The sequence below is a fragment of the Lygodium microphyllum genome, chromosome 15 (genome assembly GCF_053477565.2).
Source record: "Lygodium microphyllum isolate KBCC chromosome 15, Lygodium_microphyllum_v1.1.10, whole genome shotgun sequence".
Taxonomy (NCBI): Eukaryota; Viridiplantae; Streptophyta; class Polypodiopsida; order Schizaeales; family Lygodiaceae; genus Lygodium; species Lygodium microphyllum.
The window spans coordinates 147127458-147149143 of NC_141149.1; the positions used below are offsets into that span (position 1 = coordinate 147127458).

The 21686-nt window shown below is 39.7% G+C and overlaps 1 protein-coding gene across 8 annotated transcripts in view; it reads right to left on the reverse strand.

Moving 5' to 3' along the window:
• The window catches only part of LOC148025199 (uncharacterized), a 268949-nt gene that overhangs the window by 210882 nt on the left and 36381 nt on the right, over positions 1-21686 (reverse strand). For 7 of the 8 annotated variants that reach the window (XM_087695002.1, XM_087695001.1, XM_087695000.1 and 4 more), the window contains exon 4: positions 10345-10439. The exons of the other annotated variant lie outside the window; for it this stretch is intronic. In XM_087695002.1, the coding sequence (XP_087551128.1) occupies positions 10345-10439 (95 nt within the window). The remainder of the gene's footprint in view (positions 1-10344; positions 10440-21686) is intronic. 8 annotated transcript variants of the gene reach the window in all.

Sequence of the window (21686 nt, forward strand, 5' to 3'; positions counted from 1 at the left end):
TATGCTAAGAGATGGATTTCTGATGATGCATGAAAGACTATGTCACAAAGCAGTTAAGGCCTAGAGTTATCACTGAAAGTCATGCTCCTTCGTATGCAGGACACACAGGTATTGATGCCACGGTCAAGACAGTGGAGCATTTCTTTAATTGGCCAGCTTTGAGGCATGATGTAGAACAGTTTGTTAAGACATGCATCATATACCAGAAGGTAAAGCATGATAGGCAAAAGATGTCGAGCTTGTTGCAGCCGTTGCATATTCCAGATAGGCCTTGGCAGAGCATTGCAATGGACTTTATTTTTGAGCTTCCTAAGACACCTACAGGGAATGATGGGATATAGACTATCATTTTCAAATTTAGCAAATAAGCCCATTTCATTCCGGTGAGGAAAAAAATAAAGGCTGATCATATGGCACCATTGTTTTTACAACACATCTTTAAGTATCATGATATGCTAGAGTCGATCATTAGTGATCGAGACCCCCAAATGACCAGTTTATTTTGGAAGGGCTTGTTTAAGAATATGGGTACCACGCTAAAATTCTCATCACCCTTCCATCCATAGACAAATGGTCTGTCTGAGGAAGCAAATTTCAGAGTGTTAGATCTTTTGAGGTGCTATGTTTCAGACATAGTTGTCAGGTACAAATGGTACGATATGATACGATACGATAAAATACGATCATAAATGGTACCTTAAGATTTTATAAGGTACGGTACGATATTAGTACGAAAAAAAATAACTTGATTATTTTGGACTATAGATAATAGAATAGATATTTGAAGTCTAAATAGCAATGCTATTAGAGTATATAAGATGAGTACTTGAGAGTAATATACCAAAACCTAATGCTACATGGACAACATACGCTACTGCTATCTACAACTTATAACTACATAGATGGGAGTGGATACATCATACATGCATGATCATACAAATAAAAGAAGTGTAGGCTTGAGACAGAGAAGGTTGAGAGAAATTGTTTAAATCTCAAATAACCTAATCTCATGGAAGAATCATATCAAGATAAGTAGCATTTAGCTAGTACCAAAGTGCAATTCGAATGGGAAAGATGTATCCATTAAGTTGGTATCTTATGGCACTAATACGTAAGGTACAGTACCTAAAGTATGGTATAGTATGAAACCTTTCGTACGTGGTACTAGTGTAACTATTGTTGAGAGAGAGAAAGAGGCTAGAGAGAGAAGGTTGAAAGAGAGAGAGAGAGAGAGAGAGAGAGAGGCTTGGGGGAGAGAATTAAAAAAGAAAGAAGAAAAAAAAAAGAAAGGACAAAGAAAAAAAGTAAGTTGTAGGCTTGAAGGAGAGCGGCCAAAAAGTGTCTATTTTTATGTACTAAACCGTACGGATACGTACTGTATGGATCAGTCTATACTACGTACTATGTACAGAGACAACCCTAGTTTCAAACCACAAGACACAGTGGGAGCAGTATTTGCCCTTGGTTGAGTTTGCTTACAACAACGCAGTGCACAGTTCTACGAGCAAAGCTCCATTTGAGGTGGTTGGGGTGGCAAGAAGGTACCATCTATTCTGCAAACTAAGGATAAGATCTTTGAGGCTGATCGTTATGTGAAAAACTAGAATATAGAATATGCAAAGATAAAATATGCACTTCAAAGATCGTAAGAATGGTAGTTGATCGCCACAGACATGCTTTGCAATTTGCAAAGATTGATTATGTATTGTTGCATTTTGAAAAGGCAAGGCTAAAAAAGATGAAAGGAAGAGAAAGATTGTATCCGAAGTTGAGTATGAGATACTATGAGCCCTTCGAGGTGTTGGAGAAGATCAGCGATATGGCATATCCGCTGAAATTACCTCCACATTGGCAGATACACAAGGCCTTTCATGTCAATTTGTTGAGGCCTTTTCATGATGATGTTCCAAAGAATATATCTGTTGAAATTCAATCTAAGGTTGAAGAGCTAGATGAGATTTTGGTACCCGAGCAAATTTTGGCACATAAGGAAAAAGAAGTCAAAGGTAAAGCTTCCAAGAGATACTTGGTGAAATTTCAAACTTATTCACCAATGGATGCCAAATGGATGGAAGAGGATGACTTGGCAGACCATCCTCAGTTGTTGCAGCTTTACCTAGATGCCTTTCAGTTAGAGCCAACTTTAGTTCGGGCTCCGTCGAGTTCAGTAGAGCAAGGGTCCCGAGTATTGCCTAATGCTCAAGGGGGAGGTAGCACTTCCACTCCTTCAGTTATGGGCAGCTCTCATATGTAGTGGATCCCGGATGTATTCAACATGCATCCAAGATACTATGTTGACAGTATGCTTGCCATGAGGTCACTACTTAGTATACTAGTCACTTTAAGAGATGTATGCAGCTGAGTATGAGTTTCACCCGGGCACTAGAACTATACTTTTGCATCAACTTATGATCGATTTGGCATGAATTTTGCCTAAATTTTGAGACAAAATTCTGATCAGTTTCAGCTCAATTTTTTATTAGCTTGAGAACTGTTATGGTCATTTTTAGATCAGTTTTTGCATTAATTGTTGGTCGGTTTTTGCAATGAGTTTGTGATCACTTTGGGGTCACATTTGCAACAGTTTGTGATCACTTCTCAGATCAGCAAGTGATCAATTTATGATAAGATTATGCTCAGTTTTCAACGGTTTACATCTAGTTCCATGGACAACAGCATATGTTATGACGCCATTGATGTTTTAGCCATCGTTTATGCTTGGTTATGCTATGCTATGGTTTGGTTTTGCCAGATGAGCTGAGCTCATGAGAAATAGGCATGTCACATGATAATCTGGCATTTTTTTTTTTTTAAAGATTCTTTGTGAGTCTTATGGTTTGTTATGATTGGCTGGTAATTTTCAGCATGTATTGGGCATATGCAATGGTTGAGCAATAGTGCACAATGTTGTGTTAACTATGATACCTTGCGGAAATTCCAATCCACTATTTTGCTTTTGATGCATTTGGCAGTGCAATCGTGGACGATTACAAGGATTTTAAGGGGGAGGGTTGTCATGAGGATATGTATTTTTGAAACCTCACTTAACATGTGGATTAATTTTGAATTACATAGTTAAGTAAATGTTACACATGTAAGGTGTAACTGGGATTAGAGTAAATTTACGAGCCCATAACCCCTAGGTCATTCATTTGGCCATAAGTGTCAGTTTGGTGACACTAGAGAAGTGACGTTTAATGATACCTAATGCCAATCTAATGGTCAAAGATGGCACAGAGACACTCGAGAATAAGTTGGCTAGCCAATTTAATGATTAGCCAATCAGATTATTTTTTAAGGCACTGAAATAATTATTAGATTAATTTTCAGTATTTAAAGCCTGAAAATTACTATTTAATTATGGATAATGCTGGAAAAACTATTTGAAAAGGCTTCCACTTATCAAAAATGCCCATGCAAGACTGAAAAACGTTTTTAGAGACTGGAGACATGCATTTTTAGTGTATTCAACCTACAAGAGAGAGGGAGGAGATGGTGGTTTGATTTATAGCCATTAGAGGACCTTTTGAGGCAGCCAAGGGCAAGAGAAGACCAATCAACTGCAGGTGACAGCATCTACAGGCTGTTGAGACAGGGTAGCAGCAGTAAATGACTGATTTTCTTCAGTTCTTTACATCTACAAGCTGTTCATAGGGCAGCAACAGTAAATGACAGATTTTCCTCGGTTCTTCGCGAAGAAAGTCTGAATTTTCTCTCTCCTTAGCATTCTCTCTCATCTCCCAGCCTTTCTACAGCCGTGCTCCAAAGATTGCAGCATTGAGATCACCAAAGACTGAGAAATTTCAGATTTCTTTGTTGTAAACTCTAATCTGCAGCAGAAATTAAGATTTAGCCGTAGCCTCGAGAAGCGTGCCAAAAATTGGAAGCTCCAAGACTTGGATTCAACAGGGTTGAAGTTGTTTTTGGCCTATTCAAGTGGAGGGACTAGCAAATAATTGAATTTGGGGTATTTTCCATCTCCATCAAAGCGAGTGAAGGCCAATTAATTGTCCGAAACAAGGGGCAAATCAGATTGAAGACTTGCTGGTCACTTTGAACAGCAAGGGGAGTTGGAATATCGAAAGGGATTGTAAGAATCCCATTGTACATCAACTTCTTCTTCAATTAAGTTAAATAAATACCGAAAGGGGGCGCCAGTTTTGGAGCCTACAAGGTGTCCAATGTCCAAGATTATATGGTAAAGTGTACTTTTCAGTTTTGTGAATTTGTTAATTGCCGTAAATAGTGCTTAATCAGGTTATTTACCACCCTATCCGAGGAGGAAGACTGGTTAGACTATCTACTTGTGCTTCATCTTGAGAGAGAGGGAGAGTGAGTGTAAGAGTGAGGGACTTAAGAGATGAAGCTCATTCCTCATATATGCTATTCTCTTCTTTCCCTTCTTGGGTGAGAGACAGTTTGGAAAAGAGATCAGGTGGCCTTTCTTCTTCTTAACATTTGCTTTTACAAATCAAATGCTTGCAGACCGGATGGTCTTCTTCACATCTCCTGTCGTAGATCAAGTGCTTGCAAATCGAGTACCATCACAGGAATCATGGAGCCACCATCGAGCCTTTGCTTTATGTCCTTGAGGAGAAGGTAAGGCGGTGAGTTCACTGCACCGGTTTCCCATGCCAGCAAAAGTGTATCAGTGAAACCAGTCTTCAAAAGCCCAAAGGGCAATAGACTGCATTTAGCAAACACTTAATTCAGCTTAGCAGTAAATTCAGCAACAAAAATCCACACACAATTGGAGCTAGAGTGCTTCTACACCACACATGACACCTATTGGCCCCAAAGCTTGGCGTGCCTTCCAGTATTTCCTTAGATTACTAATGAATGCTTGATATTGACTATAAATGTTTGTATTTCAGCAATTTTTCACAACATAACTAATCCAGGGATGTACAATGACCTTGTCACCTACAATGTTGACCTCCAACCAACTATGGAGTGTTCAAAAAACCAAATAAACACTTCAGCTTGCCACACTCTAAAAATTACAGCCAACATTTGAATCCAATTTCGCATAGCATTCGCCCAGGCAACTATATGCATATTTCTTGTGCAATCCCACATTGTTCCTCTCACAAACAGAGAGATTTCACGTGGTGAAACTATGAGAAGTTGCTTTCTTTATGACAAAATTGCCTAGAAAGTGCACTAGACTTGAGATCTCAAAGGATAAGATAATATCTTAGCCCATAATGCTGTAATAGATTGTTTTTCTTATATTTAATTCAGAAATAGCAACACACCGCATTGTATCTGGAGTTACAAGGCCGACCAATGAAATCCCCATGCCAAGAAGAGAAGGTTGGCTGCTGTCCACACTCCATCCATGCTATTAGCTCATATTACGTGGCTGAAACTTGCAATTTTTGCAGCAAAGAAGATAAAAATGGCTATCTTCAAACTTAGGCTGCTCAAAGTGAGAGAAAAGTAGCCTCAAATAGCCAAGATAAGCTTTCCATAACATGAGTAACCAACTGCTCCTTAATCACATCTCATTTTTTATTAAGGGCTAATTAATGACTTAGTCAGTGAACCGCTCACGGGACGAAACATTAGCTCAAGGCCTACTTAAGAACTTAAGTACCCTAAGTGAGCTACTTACTGGGTAAAACTTTCAATGTATCTTAATTCTAAGATGCAAGCTTTCAATTTAATGGAAGTTTCACATTACACCTTGTTACTTTTACCTTGTTTTTGTACCAGATAGCTTGTACACTTGTCCACTACATGACCAGTGTCAATTTTTCACTACTTGTGCAACACTCACCATGCTAAGAGCTAGGAATACCAGAATTAAATTATTTTAATTAAAAACCTTTGTGAAGTTTAATTAAATGATTAAGTTCATTTCTCATTTTGGTGACAATCAGTAATAGAAATCAGCCTAAGCATTACCATTTTGTTCAATATGGGTCCCCTCCGAAACAATCTTAAAAGCATCCAACAACTTAGCTTGTAGAGATTTGGCTAGCAAGCAATCAATGCTTGGATGCCGAGAAGACTTCTCAAGCACCACTTTCCAAGAAACATTTAAGGTTGATAGACTGATTAGCATTAATAAAATGCCACCATGAGGCCTCAATCAAATATTGCTGAGCAAATTACTCCCGTCTTCCAAAAATAATCTCACTATAGAAACCCGAGACAGTAAGTAACATGTATGGCTTCAAACAAAGACCATCCAAGGCTGTCATGTGAGTCTCCATATCTAAAATAACTCCACTCCCTATTTCTTTAGGTGCACAGATATGATTCCAAGAAATCCAAGAAATGTTAGAATGCATAGAGTCCTTTTTCCAAAGCATGAAATGAATAGATTGAGTGATCTGCCACAAATTAGTCTTCAACCAAGCAATGGCAAGTAATGTAAAATCATGGGCCGTGATTCAAAACGGGCTCTATGGGAAACATGGAGAGAAGGGGGAAGAGAAGGCGAATGCTGCTCCGAACGGTGAGACTAAACAAAAGGGCTCGAAGAACTCCAATCTTCACAATGATCACGCCGCCTATCAGAGGACTGATGAGAAATCTCCTCGTCAGAGTCATCAAAGCCATTGAACCAATGATACAACATCTCCAACACCTACAAACACCCACAAAAATCTATGCTTTGTTGTAGAATTCCTCAAACAATAGAAATCAGCTACACCTCCGTGAAGAAAAGATTGTAGATGTCCTGCCTAAGTGGTATGGACCAGTCGCCTGTCTATGTTTTCAGCAAGGAACAGATCACTAAAAATTTGTGTTTTCAGCCTAGGGGGTCTTCTCTCAATGGGGTACCTCACTTTGGCGATGATCCCCTGTGAGAGAATAGAAGAGAATCACGAACATGGAGAGAAAAGCAAAGAAGAAGAAAAGGCAGGAAAAGAAGATGATCTGCACTGGACAAAGAAAAAGGTTGAATATAATGAGGACTGTTCAGTCCTTGCATGCAGCCCAAGGCGTCAATGAGGCCGCCAAATCATGCTGAATAATGATGATAGCACCGTCAATGGTGATGGAGACAGTGATGGTGACAAAGACGGTAACAAAGACGGTGACAGAGACAGAGTATGCAGCCTCCTGTCCAAGCTAGAAAAGGAGAAGATTGTAGCCACCTGATGGAGCACCTCTGAGGCAGAAAAGTGAGTGATTGCCCCAACCCAGCCAGCTAGCTATAAATAGCTGAAAACCTCTAAATCTGACCAACCAGCTCTTTGGGGCCGCCAAAAATCTGGCTGACCTGCATTAATTGCAGTTGGGAATAGCAAAAAAACATGAAAATGCGAATGTGGCTTCCCTGGACAAAATCACAGCATCTTGGAGAAAAATCGCTGAATAACTGGGACGTGGCTGCCAAACACAAGAAGTACACACAAAATTGTCAGAGCTCCAATGTCTCCATCAGACCCTGACAGGAACTCACAACCAATACAAGATAGACTGACATACATGAAATGAGGAAGAGGCTAACACTTACAAGGCATCCTTGTTTGATAGACTTGGAAAGAATGCATGGCTCTATAACACCTCCATTACGTATAGCTCTTGAAGAAGAGCCCCTGCTAATAATGTCAATCAAATGAGACATTCTTGGCCCAAACTCTATTTTTTGCATAAGTTGGGCTAGGAAAAACCATTCAAGATAATTAAAGGCTCTCTCTAAGTCTGCTTAATCAATTCTTACTCCTTATTTGTATGTTAAGCATAATAAATTCCCACTTGCACATTCAAAATATTATGCAGAATATTCCTCCTAAACCCATATTGAGCAAGATGCACAATTTAGAGATGTGTTTATATAGCTAATTAGCAACACCTTTGCAAAAATCTTATACATACTACCCATCAAGGAAATAGGTCTCCAATGTTTAAGAGTGGAAGGCAAAGGCACCTTTGGTATTAATTTAATAACACCCTCTTTCCACAAGGTAGACATAATGCTGGTTGCCTAGACTTCTTGACACATAGTGGTCAAGGTTGCTACTAGTAGATATGCATATTTTGCAAAAGTTCATTGGTGCAGCCATCCCACCCACAGCTTTCATCCTTCGGCAAATGTACCAAAACATCACTCACCTCATCCTCACATATGTCTGCATCTAAATTCACAGCTATATCAAGTGAGACTTGATCCTTGACTAAATCATAAAACATAGACCAAATTGTTGTTATTCTATCTAACACCTGTAAATGACTTTCTTCATGGTAATTCATAAGAAATCCTCCCCATACTACCTGCAAGCAAACGGCCTTGCCAAATCAACAAGTAAATCATAAGAAATCCTCCCCATACTACCTGCAAGCAAACGGCCTCACCAAATCAACAAGTAAGACCCTGTGCAAAATTCTCACAAAGCTAGTAGAGCATCACAGGAAAGATTGGGATACCAAGCTTCCAGCGGCATTATGGGCTTACTGCACATCATTTAGAGTGGCAACAAGCTTGATTCCTTTTACAAGCTTGCATTCACCATCGAGGCAATTACGTCTCTCGAATTTATAGTCCCCAATCTCCAGATTGCTATCAAAGATCAACATTAACATATGACAACCAAATAGCAAAATTGGAAAGACTACTCCTTATGGACTCATTGCTACATGTTATTTCGGATGCAACAAAATAGCAAACAATTGAATGGGACAATAGTGAGAAACATTGTGTGTGCAAAAGAGGCATGGATAACCTTGAGAAATATTATACACCACAAACAAACAAAATATGAACTAAATTGCTCATTTTTTACCTAATACATTTGCAAGGTCAACATGTGGGCAATCATAGAGATCCGAACCTATAGGAGAACAATTAGTAGTACAAGCGTATACATAAAATAAGATGATGCCAATATCTTGGGTTATAGTACATTGTTAATACACATTTTAGGAGGCTAGGGATCTCACTTTGGATCCAATTTATTGCGCTTGTCTTTGAGAATATGGAAGAAAGCCTCACATCCAAAGACTCACAAGTAAGCATACGAGGGAGGTTTCCCAAACCATACCTCCTCTGCAACTCTACCACCAAGAGTAGCACATGGGGATCTATTAATAAGATAAATGGCAGTAGTAACTACCTTAGCTTAAAAATACTATGGTAAGCCTACCTGACTAAGCATATTACGGACTCATTCCTAAATAGTCTTGTTCATGTGCTCTGCAATACCATTCTAGGGTGGGGTGTATGGGGCAGCCAATTGATGCTTAATAACCCTCTCATGGCCAAAAAAGATGGGCAAAACAGAGTACTACTCTATTTACAACCATATGAATAATAGGAAATGAATGAGAAAAATCAAATTTTTTGACTAGAATGAAGACAAAAATAGAAGTCTCCGCCATGTACGCTATCTAGATGTCTTCAAAAGATAACTTGACCCTTTAAATCTTCAAGAAAAGGTCCATGCAGTCAGTAGACAGCTTGCTGGAAAAAAGAGGTCCTATTGGACAAAAACTGCCATAACTTCTCATAGAGTAGTCCAAATGGCACATGCCACACATTGAAACATAGCTCTCAAAGAGTACTTTGTCTCTATGTAGGTGATCTAATTGCATAGATACAGAAATCAAGAGATCTGTCATCTGGAAAGGTAAGTGCACCAATGCCATGACTTGCTCACAAACATACCATCTCTATCTACAAAGTGAAGCATGATGAATTCCATATTGTCTAGCAACTCTCCGCACATTAGAAACTAACAAGTCAAAGAAGACAGTCCCCCTCAATTGGGAGATCAAGTGAAAATTGATCCAACAGTTGTCTCATATATCCACCAAATGTTGTATACCGAAGAAAGGAAAACTTAAACACAATTGCAACCTACCCAAGTAACATCTGAAAAGATGAATTAGCTGTTTAAGCATTCCAAACTCTACCAAAAAGTTTCCTAAATATTTTTTATCCTTTACATCGCCTTCACTTACTCCTCTCCTTTCTTTGCTTCTTTGCCTTCTCTTTTCCCTTCTTTCTCCCCTCTTACATTCCTCCCAACCCCAACAACTCACCCAGCCCCTCCTTCCCTCTTCCTCCTCCCCTCCTCCTCATAGATCCAATGTGCATAGCTGAGGAATCACCACCATTTAAATGAAGAGAGAAATTTTCTGTGACTTCAGTCTTAATCTTTATTGTATGCAAAATACCAATCTCTTCAGCATAATGTATGGACATCAAGGTTAATACAATCTATAATGAAGCATAACATGCATCAAAACGACATATGTATGTGATTTTCTCAAATCTCTCAAGTGACGACCCTACTTGAAGGTTTCATATTGCATACAGTTACTTATGACTTTACATTCTTGTTTTTGTTAGATTGTGCAAAAAGAGAGTGGGAAAACTTGTGTTACCCAGTTGTGAAGACATCCCCCAGATCTGATGCACATATGCTTTGCACCACGTCTTTATGCGTATATAATACAGTGTGATGGATCAAAAATTTGGCCTGAAAAAATGTTCAAAAGAGCTAATACTAAATGCATTTTAACATGAAAAAGGTATGGATTTGCTATATGTACCCCATTTCCAAGCTTTGTGTTTAGGTTTCTTAGAGAGGATCATTGAAAAGAGGATGCTACATGTCTCTCAATGACTTCCAAACTGTTATATGCAATTACATTGAGTTATGATGAGTCTCATGAAGCAGTAGAGTCTATGAATTCATACTTGACAGGCAAATCTGTAGGCATTAGGGTGCTCAGGCTACTCATCAAAAGTTTGATGACCTTTATGTGGAGTTCTCAGACAATACAATAGTGTAATTAGATGGGCATGAGGATCACTTCAGGACTTTTGTAGCAGCGATAAAGATCTTCAGTAGAGCTTCTGCTGCTCTCATTAATTGGCATAAATCCTACATTTTGTGGGTATTGAACACTAGACAAGTGGAATAGAGATCCCATGAGAACTTCATTAGGGGTCCTCATGGGATCTCAATGAGACTCCATTTCATAATTTGTTTCCAAAGCAGCAGCCCCCAGCAAAGATATAACACAAACCCTTTTAAAGGGAAAATTTAGCCATCTTATGCACTACTATAACAAGCTAGTCCAATTTGTCTAACTCGGCTGTTTTATGGTGCTAGATGATATTACTTTTGCTTTAGGAGACCCTTGCAAAGCCCCTTCTCTTCATACATGGGCTTATCAGAAATCATGGGCTTAAATGGGCTTATCAGAAACTGGAAAACATGGGCTTATCAGAAATCATGCTTAAATGAGGAAATGAAAGCTGTTCATACCTCTAGTTTATAATCTAGATGAACCTGGCACTGTGTATAGCACCATTGTCACCCTTCCAATCATCATCTATAACAGTTAGCAAATGAACAAGCCTGGTATTAATCCACTCTCATGGGCAGAACACATACTCCAGATTTCTGTAACCCTGGACAGTGGATAGGCAATGTATGAAAGGTCAAGCACTATTTTTTTATTGGATCTCGTTTTTTTCTTTTTCACACAAACCTTACTTCGGTATCAAAAAAGGTATGGTCTAAATTTATCTCTTAGGATCTAGCGATTTGGATACGGTTGTTAGTAAAAGCTAATGACTTACTAAGAAATTGGTCTATCCACATCAATTGGGCATTTTGGGCACCCCCAAACCAAATTGATACCAGGAGAGAAATGTCTTTGTTTCTCTTCTGTGATAGGAGTAGGTTCGAAAAATGGGTCAAGGGGTGAGCACCTTCCGTTAGATTTACTTTACTTTATATAGGGTAAAAATGTAATCAATTAACTGTAGAGGATCAAGGAGAAGAGAAGAAGACTGTGATAAATCATGACACATTTTCAACTCTACAAGAATAAAACTTGCATATCCACAAGCCATACCACATAGGGCCAATTGTGAAATGGCTTAATAGATTATTGCAAAGATGTTGACATGTCTTTTGTGATAATGTTTTAAGACATACAAGACCAGCTGAAGGGATATAGTCAATCACAAGCACAATGGCCACTCCATGATAGTTTTCCTTGCATGATGAGCTTTGTGATACAAAAGTTCAGCTGAAACCTTGGGTAACATCACAAGCATGTTAACTTACTTTGTGCTCTAGGCATGATAAGCATTGCATTGGTTCTGTTTGATGTGGGTAGGACCTTGGATAAGGTGCATTTCCCCTAAGGTTAAATGTGAAGCTTTCCATTACTGTTTAAAGAGTGGTTTTTGACCTTTATGTGAAAGTTGGGCAAGGACAATTGAAATTTTTAAAACAAAGTCAAAGTTTGGGCAGGATCACTAGAATTTAAATTTGTCCTTTTTGAAACTTTGGACAAGGCCAACATTATCTAAATCTCAGAGTCACACTGCCTCTGATCAGCCATCACAGTCTGCAACTTTCTCAACTCCCAAGGGGATGCCAAATTGGCTTGTCAAACTAGCGATGGAATTTGGTCCTTAGCCCCACTTCATCTCTATAGAGACATCAAAGGTTGAAAGCTTGGTCCATATATACAAGTTTCCTAGTACTATAGAGGCCCACACAACATGACCTTGTGGCCATATGATCACTTTGATTGTGGATAGTGATGCTACACATCACGTGAACATGCTTGGTAACATTTTTCCCTTACGGTCTTATAACTATGAATGTCCAATGCGGCAATAACTCCTTTGTCAAGATTTAGCCCATTGGTCGTGTCAGGTTTGATACTGACAAAGGCTTGGATCTCACTAGATTGGACAATGTTTACTATGTCTCCCCACTTGGGTTGAATCTTCTCTCCATCCATTAGCTTTGTCAAAGTGAAGGTACTTGATGCCAAGGCTAGTTTAGTGATTGCTCACAATGAGGTACTGTCATGAGGACATGCATTTTTGCAAGCCTCAATTAACATGTGGATTAATTTTTAATCACATGTTTAAGTAAATGTTGCACATATGGGGTGCAACTGAGGTTAGTGCAAATTAATGAGCCCAAGACCTGAGGGAATCAACAAATGTCAAAGGAAAAACTTGTAGTTAATTATGTTGCACAGATACTAGGTAGTATCTAGTGCTAGTTATTGGCTAAAGTCATTTATTTGGCCATAAGTGTCAATTGGTGACACCAGAGACGTGGCATTTAATAGTACTTAACACAGATCCGATGGTCAAAAATGGCACACGGACACTCGGAAGATGAAGTGGCTTGGCAAATTGAAGTACAGACTTGTCAGAATTTTTTTTTAAAGAATCGAAATAATTATTATATTGATTTTCAAGCATTTTAGACTGAAATTTATTATAATAATGTGGATAATGCTGAAAATTCATTTGGAAAGGCTTCCACTTGTTAAATTTTCTAAAGAGGCTGGGAAAAACGTGGGGAAGGCTCCGAGAGCAAAAACAAAGGCTTACAGAGAGAGAGGATCATTCATTATTGTTGGAAACACATCATGAGCAGCTGGAGCAGCCATTATAAGCTGAGTTTCAGCCATTACCAGCAGCATGCATTTGTAGATTTGGAGTGGCTGACAGTTGCATGAGATCCTAGGCAACTGGGCAATGCAAGCAACAGCATTTATTGCTGTTGGGATAGGATAGCTGCTGCATTGACTGATTTTCAGTCATTTCTCGCAACAAAACTCTGAATTTTCTCTCTCCTCAACATTCTCTCTCATTCCCCAACCATTTCACAACCTTACTTCAAAGATCTCAGCATTTGGACCCTTGGAGGCTAAGGAATTTCAGCTTCTCTGTTGTAAACCCTAACTTACAGCAAAAATTAGGGTTTAGTAGTTGCCTCGAAAAGCGTGCTAGACATTGAAGACCCCAAGACCTGAATTATTTAGGACTGAAGGTGATTTTCAGCTGAAAATCAGGCCGAGGACTAGTCGGCCATCAAATTTGGGGTATTTCCACACTTCTCGAAGTAGGTGAAGACTAATTGATTGTCCGAATCAAGGCGCAAATCAAATTGAAGACTTGTTGGTCACTTTGTACAACAAGGGGAGTTTCGATTGTGAAGGGGTTGAGAGAATCCCATTGTAAATCGACTTCTACTTCAATAAAACTAAAGAAATATTGCACGAGGCACCTGTTTCAAGGCCAAGCGGATGTCCACTATCCAAAGATTAGTAGGTAAATTTGTATTTTTCAGTTTTTCAATAAATGCTTAGTGCTGTAATTAAGTTATAATCAGCTAATTACCACCCATCCATTGAAAGGAAGGCTAGTCGCATGGTTCCATTACCGGGATACCATCAAATCCTTTGAATTGGTGAGCCCACGGCACTTGATTGCAACTTGGGATCATCGCAATCTTACTGAAATTGTTCTCATCAGTGAATTACAGCAAGCGTGCCTTCACAAGGTGATACAAGACCGAGTGGAGAGGATGCAACACTCCTTGGTCATTCGCGTGGTGAAGGAAAAAATACAATGACTAATGTTGGGTATGGTTCTCAGCGTGGACGGCAAGCTGAAAACATAAAAAAAGACCCAAATGTTGGCACTTCTATGCATCAAGAGGCTGATGACTAGCAAGAGGCTGAAGAATTCGACGATAGCTTCAAGGATTAGATGTGTACAACAGCAAAACTCTTTGCTGAATTGGCAAAGGATCCCCAATTTACTCAATTCTTGAATGCTCCAAGGAAGGACACCAAAGGCAAAGAGAAGAAGACCTCTTTTAAAGCTTCGGGACAGCTGAAAGAACTGAAGGAGATAACTAGGCCTTCTTTGGAAGAGCTCAAAAATCTTGACAGGCACAAGCAGTTGGTACCCATGGGACAAGTAAGTGCAAATGCATGGCCAACTTGGTGGTGCCAATCCATGGAAGTATGGACAGCGAGGTATTCATGCAAATGTAAGCATAGGGCAGCAAGGATACTTTGGTGGAGGTACCATTTTTTATGCTATGGTTGGATAGGCACTGCATATGGGAATGCAAGACACAAATCCCTATGGTATAAAGCAGCCAATGCATAGCTCAAAACACCCAATGTATCCGGGTAATGCAAGAGGAATGCATAATCTCATGTATGGCAGCATAGGCATGATGCTTGGGACACACGGTGGGCCATATGGACATGTATCTGCACCCCCAAGGACTGTTGGAGCACAAAGATTTGGTGTTGGTCATGCAAGTGCATCTAGTAAAGCTGGTTTTCATTTAAATACAGCAAATGCACCCTTTGTGCAGCAGCATATTTATGATAATTTGACACCCATAGGACCACCAAAGTACTATGATAAAGGTGGAAAATTTGCGAAGTTTGAGCCTTTCAAGGGTGCACAAGATAAGTTAAAAGCATTTATTTGTATTCAACAATTTGATGCAGCCTATTCTGGAGGCAACTTCATACAAGCATCTAAGATATGGAAAGCAGCCACATTCTTGAAGGGAAACGCATTGCAATGGTGGTCTAAACTTCTCATTCAAGGAAAGACACCTACCACTTGGGTCAAGTTTAAGAAAATGTTTGCTTCAAATTGGTTGGCAAATACCTTTGAAGTAGACATTATAACAACATGGAATCAATTGGATTCCAAGGATTGTAAGAACTTGGATCAGTACAACAAAGAAGTTTTGGGATGCTTTGTACCACTTGGGTCAAGTTTAAGCAAATGTTTGCTTCAAATTGGTTGACAAATACCTTTGAAGTAGACATTATGACAACATGGAATCAATTGGATTCTAAGGATTCCAAGAACTTGGATCAATACAACAAGATTTTTTGGAATACTTTGTTGCCCGTTACTTCTTATTGGTTAGTACCCCTCCATGAGCAGGTGGAGAAGTAAGTTTGTGGTTTGCCAAAGGGTATACAAGATTTTTGCATGAAGTCCACAATTTCTAGCATGTCTCAGCTCATAGAAAGTGCTACTACAGCTGATGCATCGTTATGTGGAAACCAACAATTGAGGGCTCCGAATTCCAAAAACTTCATTAGCTAGCTACAGCTAGCAATCCTACAAGTGAGGAGCGTTTTTGGCATTTCCGCTTAGGACACTTCGAATATAACTCTCTTTATGAGTTGTCATGCCATTAGATGGTTGAGGACTTTCCATGCGAAAAAATATCCAAGGACATCTATAAAGCATGCCAATTGGGGAAACAACATCGCATACCATACCCTTAGCAAACCACACACAGAGTTGAGGGGCCCCTTCAGTCATTTCACGTTGACCTTAGTGGGCCGATATCCTTGGCAGCCTTGAATGGCATATTATACTTATATTAGTGGATGATTATTCAAGATTTATGTGGGTATACTTCCTAAAGGCAAATCTGAGGCTTTCTCATTTTTCTCTACATGGGTGAGATCAATGCAAAATCAGACTGCATTGGGATGCTATGGAGTGATAATGGTGATGGGTTTGTCTCCCACGAGTTCTTCGAGTTCTTATAGGAACATGGCATTCAATGCCAACTCACTTCAACCAACTCTCCCTCACAAAACTGTAGTGATGAGTCAGCACGAAGATCGAGACAGTAGGTGTTCGTTAGGCGTGGAGAGATAGAGAGAGTGAGAGTGAGCAAAGTGGAGAGTGCGCACAATTTCAAGTACAAAAATGACGAGTGTACCACTTTAGGTTTTTAGATAGATATATATGTGTAAGTACAAGTGCTAAGGGTGTATTCACACCCGAGCACATTAAAAGGCACAAGGGCCTTTATTCCCAACAACCTCCCACCTAAAGGCAATGTGCCTTAAGAGGATAAAAGAATCAACTAAGTCTAGGTATGTACAAAGCTGAAATACATATATCTATCCAACTCCCATCATCTGTCAACAATGAGCAAACCGCTCTACTGGAAGACCCTTCGTGAGAAGGTCTACAAGATTATCATCTGTATGCACTTTGACAAGCTCAATGCTCTTGTTGTCAAGTACATCTCTAATGAAGTGGTACTTCGCCTGTATGTGCTTTGTCTTTGCATGAAAGACAGGATTCCATGCTAGCATAATAGCACTCTGACTATCACAATGGAGAACAGGTAACTTTGTGATGCCAAGCTCGCCCACCAAACATGAAAGCCATAAAGCCTCCTTGCATACCTCAGTGGCAGCCACATACTCTGCCTCTGTAGTAGACAATGCAGCACACTTTTGTAGCCTGTAGATCCAAGAGACTGTTCCTCCTGTGAAAGTAAACACATACCCAAAGGTGGATTTTTTGCAATCCGCATGACTAGCATAGTCTGCATCCGTAAAGCCTACAACAGATGCCTTCTGCTTTCCAAAGCAGACGCATAACTCATTTGTGCCTTTGAGGTATCTCATAATACCTTTCACTGCATCTCAATGCTTCTTGCCAGGGTTTGCCATGTATCTGCTAACCACTCCCACTGCAAAGGCAATGTCAGGACGTGTAGCACCCATAGCATACATCAAACTGCCAACAGCTGAAGCATATGGTATCTTGGCCATTTCAGCCTTCTCATCATCAGATGTAGGGCTGTCCTCTGCACTGAATTTCACATATGGAGGCAATGGAACCCCAATTGTTTTCCCCCCCTCCATATTGAAACGCTGCAAAACCTTGGAGACATACTCTTGCTGAGATAGATAGAGTAAGCCTTTCGATCTATCTCTGAGTATTCGCATGCCAAGAATGTGATTTGCATCACCAAGATCCTTCATGTCAAAGCTGCCATGAAGACTTTCCTTTAGTGAGTTCAAGGCATGAGTATCCCTGTCAACAATCAACATGTCATTTACATACAAAACCAAGATAATCAGGCTACTATCTACTGCCTTCTTCGTGTACAAGCAGTGATCCACTTGACTTCTATGGAAACCTTGAGATTGCATAAATGTATCAAATTTATGATACCATTCTCTTGGTGTTTGTTTCAACCCATACAAACTCCTTTTGAGTTTACATACCATCTTTTCTTATTCTTTTTCAACAAACCCTTCAGGTTGCTGCATATATATGTCTTCATACAGATCACCATGTAAGAATGCAATCTTTACATCCATCTGTATGAGCTCCATATCTTCAACTACAACCAAGCCCAAAATGATTCTCAATGTAGTCATCTTGACTGCAGGAGAGAAAATCTCATCAAAGTCAATTCCATGCTCCTGCTTGTACCCCTTTGCAAACCAATCTTGCTTTATACTTTGGTGAAGAATCAAAAGTGACCTTGATCTTGTAAACCCACTTGCATAGAAGTGTTTTCTGCCCTTTAGGCAATTGCACCAAGTCCCAAGTGCCATTTTTCTCAAGAGATTCCATCTCTGACAACATGGCTTTGTACTATTCCTTCCTGTTCTATCTGTCCATTGCTTCCTTGAAGCAAGAGAGTTCACCACAGTCCATCAACATGACATAATCAGCCACATTATTTGCACCAGGAACAAATCTATCAGGTTGTCTAGTAGCCCTAGACGATCTCCTAACCCAATGATCATTGTTTGTTGGCTGTTAAGTATTTTCAGCATGCTGTCCTGGCATTTCAGCCTGCAAATCAGCATTAATAGCTTGTTGTCATGGCTGTTCCTGCACATGTAGTGGCTCATTATCATGGGCAATAGCTGGCTGATCATTTCCAGCATTATTTTCTGCATTTACAGGTTCATTTATGGCAGGTATTTGCTGCTGTATAGTGGGCACATTTTGCTGTCCAAAAGGTATTTCTTCCCGGAATACAACCCTATGGACCTCCTTAATCTTTTCGGGCTATTTATGTATGCGATCTTCCCGAAAGATAACATCATTGCTGTGTACAACTTTCCTTTTGTCACCAAGTGGTGATACTTTTTACAGTTGCTTTTCTTATTTACTTATATAAATATTTTATTTTTCTTTTCTTTTGTTGTTGTTGCTTCTTACCCCCAGAGTTCTCTTGGAATAAGCCGGGATCTTTGCATGGCCAGAAGAGGCAGCCATTGGGACAAATTGGACTAATGGTTTATCTAAGCCTTAGGACTGGTTCCATATTGAATGGGCACTGAAGAATAGAATGGCAGTGGTTTGGGACTGTGTGCTTAGCCATTGGAGATGGTGCAGGACAATTAGCTTGGCCAAGATAGAAGATGCACATGTGAGAATGCTCACGGAATAAAAGTCACTATAGCTGAGCCACATTACACTTTTGATGTGGTCGCAATGATAAAAGTTGCACGGAACAACTTGAGAAATGCAGGGGTCACCATCCCTAAAATTTAGGGAGTTACTATTTTTGGACCCCAGAATCTGTTCGCGTCATTGTCTTCGTTTTTACACGATGAATAATTCTCTGGTCTGTGCCGAGGTCAAATTTTGCACCGATCATGGAGAATTTTAGACCGGAAGGTTTAAACGGGAAAATTAATACATGTATGCCATGTGGCACAAATTCCCAAAAGAAAGAGAGAGAGAGAGAGAGAGCATTTAAAAAAAACGTAATAGGCATAAGGGACAGATGGGAGAAAGAAGTTTTGAGGAGCTGAGGGCAGATTGTTGCAAGAAAACCAGCCATGGAGAGTACTTCTACGTCTCTGACTCAAGCACGAAGGTAGAGCTTGCTCTCTCTAATCACCTCTCTCTCTATTCTCAAAAGAAATGCTTTGCATGATGGATTGATTCCATCGAAGGTACAATTCGGTGTTTACTCTATTCATGCTGAATAAGAACAGTGAACTCTACACATACTGAATCGTAAGAGTAGTGACCTTTGCTCATGCTGAATAAGAACAGTGAACTCTGCTTATGCTTAATAAGAACAGTGAACTCAGCACACGAATCATTGAGTTTTGGTCACATACTAAACAGTAAGAACAGTGAATTCTGTATATGTTGGACAGTAAGAACAATATACTGGACAGTAAGAACAGTGAATTCAGAGATCTCCAGATTGTAATTCTGCACACAAATCATTGAGTTTTGGTTACATGCTAAACAGTAAGAACAGTGAATTCTGTATATGTTGGACAGTAAGAACAATATACTGGACAGTAAGAACAGCGTGCTAGACAGTAAGAACAGTGAATTCTGCACATGCTGGACAGTAAGAACAGTGAACTCTGGGCATACTGGACAGTAAAAACAATGAATTTAGAGATCTACAAACTACAATTCTGCACAGGAATCATTGAGTTTTGGTCACAGAAAATGCTTTCCTAAAAGGGATGTTGATTTGGACATAATGTACTGTTCTTATGCAAATGGGATTTACTCAGAAGAGATGAAAACCAATTGTTCACAGGTTATGTATTTTGGAACATTATTATTTTTGTAATTTTCCATCTTTTAATTGATAAAGAAATACCGAGAGGGGCACCGATCTTCAGGGTCAATCTGGTGTTGAGCGAGAGAGTGAGGTCTTTGCTTATGTGTGTGTGTGTAAAGACCATGTGTTGATTGAAGGAACTATCGCTTTATGTGAGTCATAGACAGGTTTCACCTTTTCTCGGGATCCCACAATCTGTACCCCATTTCACCCCCGTCACCATATCCTAGGAAAATGCATTTACAAGACTTTGGCTCAAGTTTATTGCGTTTTTCTTTACGAATGTGCACAAAAGCCTCACAGTCAAACACTTTCAGGTGAGCATATGAAGGTGGCTTGCTTGACCACGCTTCTTGGGGAACTCCCCCCTCCCCAAAAGACCTATTTGGTGACCGATTAATTAAGTGTACGGCTATCATAACAGCCTCTACCCAAAAACCATGGGGTGATGCAGCATGAGACAGCATCATACGGACCTTATCCTATATGATCTGATTCATACGCTTTGCAACTCCATTTTGGGGTGGATTATGAGGGGCAGTGAGCTCTCTCTTTATCCCTTTGCTGTCACAAAATGCATAAAAGGCTTTGGATACATATTCCCCACCATTATCATAGCGAAGACACTTCAGTGTCTTATCAGTTTAATTTTCAACCAATGCAAAGAATTTTTTATACTTGTCAAGCACTTCATCCTTGCTACAAATTGGATAAACCCATACCTTCCATGTAGCATCATCGACAAAGGTAACAAAATATTTCTTTTCCCCTAAAGATAATCCTGGCATCTAACATACATCTGAATGTACTACATAGCAGTCCTGAATGTATCCCAACTCTCTGGAAGAGTGCAAAACAAGAACGTAGCCTTAAATTCTTCATCAATCAAGAACTTCAAGGCAACCAGCTGGCTGAAAATGGAGTTAAACTCACTCAAGTGAGTAGACATTGCTGTACCCTCTTTCATACGCAAATCCATAAGCTTTTTCAGCCAATACACTTTGCTTGCAGCACTCTTCTGTGCATACAATTCTTCCAGTGGAATCCATATAGCATATGCAGAATCCAAACCTTCACTGTTAAACAACAAGGCATCAGAAATCGATAGCTCGATGGTTGAGCATGCAAGCTTATTTAACTCATCCCAATCTTCATGTTCCATGTCCGCGGGCTTTGCCCCTTTGGTTTTAATCGGCTTTGCCTGCTTCTTTTGCAACAGGATATTGTAGCACTGTTTTTGCCAAACTACAAAGTTATGTGCTCCTTCAATCTTCTTTATGTGCATGAAATTACTGCTGCCAGCCATGATTTTCAGCCCAAATGTGACCAAAAAATCAGCAAATGTAGGCCCAAACTGTCATCCAACTGACCAAGGTACAAATAAGTACCAACCAGCAATAAATGACCACGTAGAAGCAAAGATTTCAGATCTGTAAATAAATTTTCAGAAGCACCAAACCATGTGCTACAGCATTCCACAACTAGTTACAGTTGTTCCAAGGACATATACATCACATTACATGAGAAATCCCGAATTTC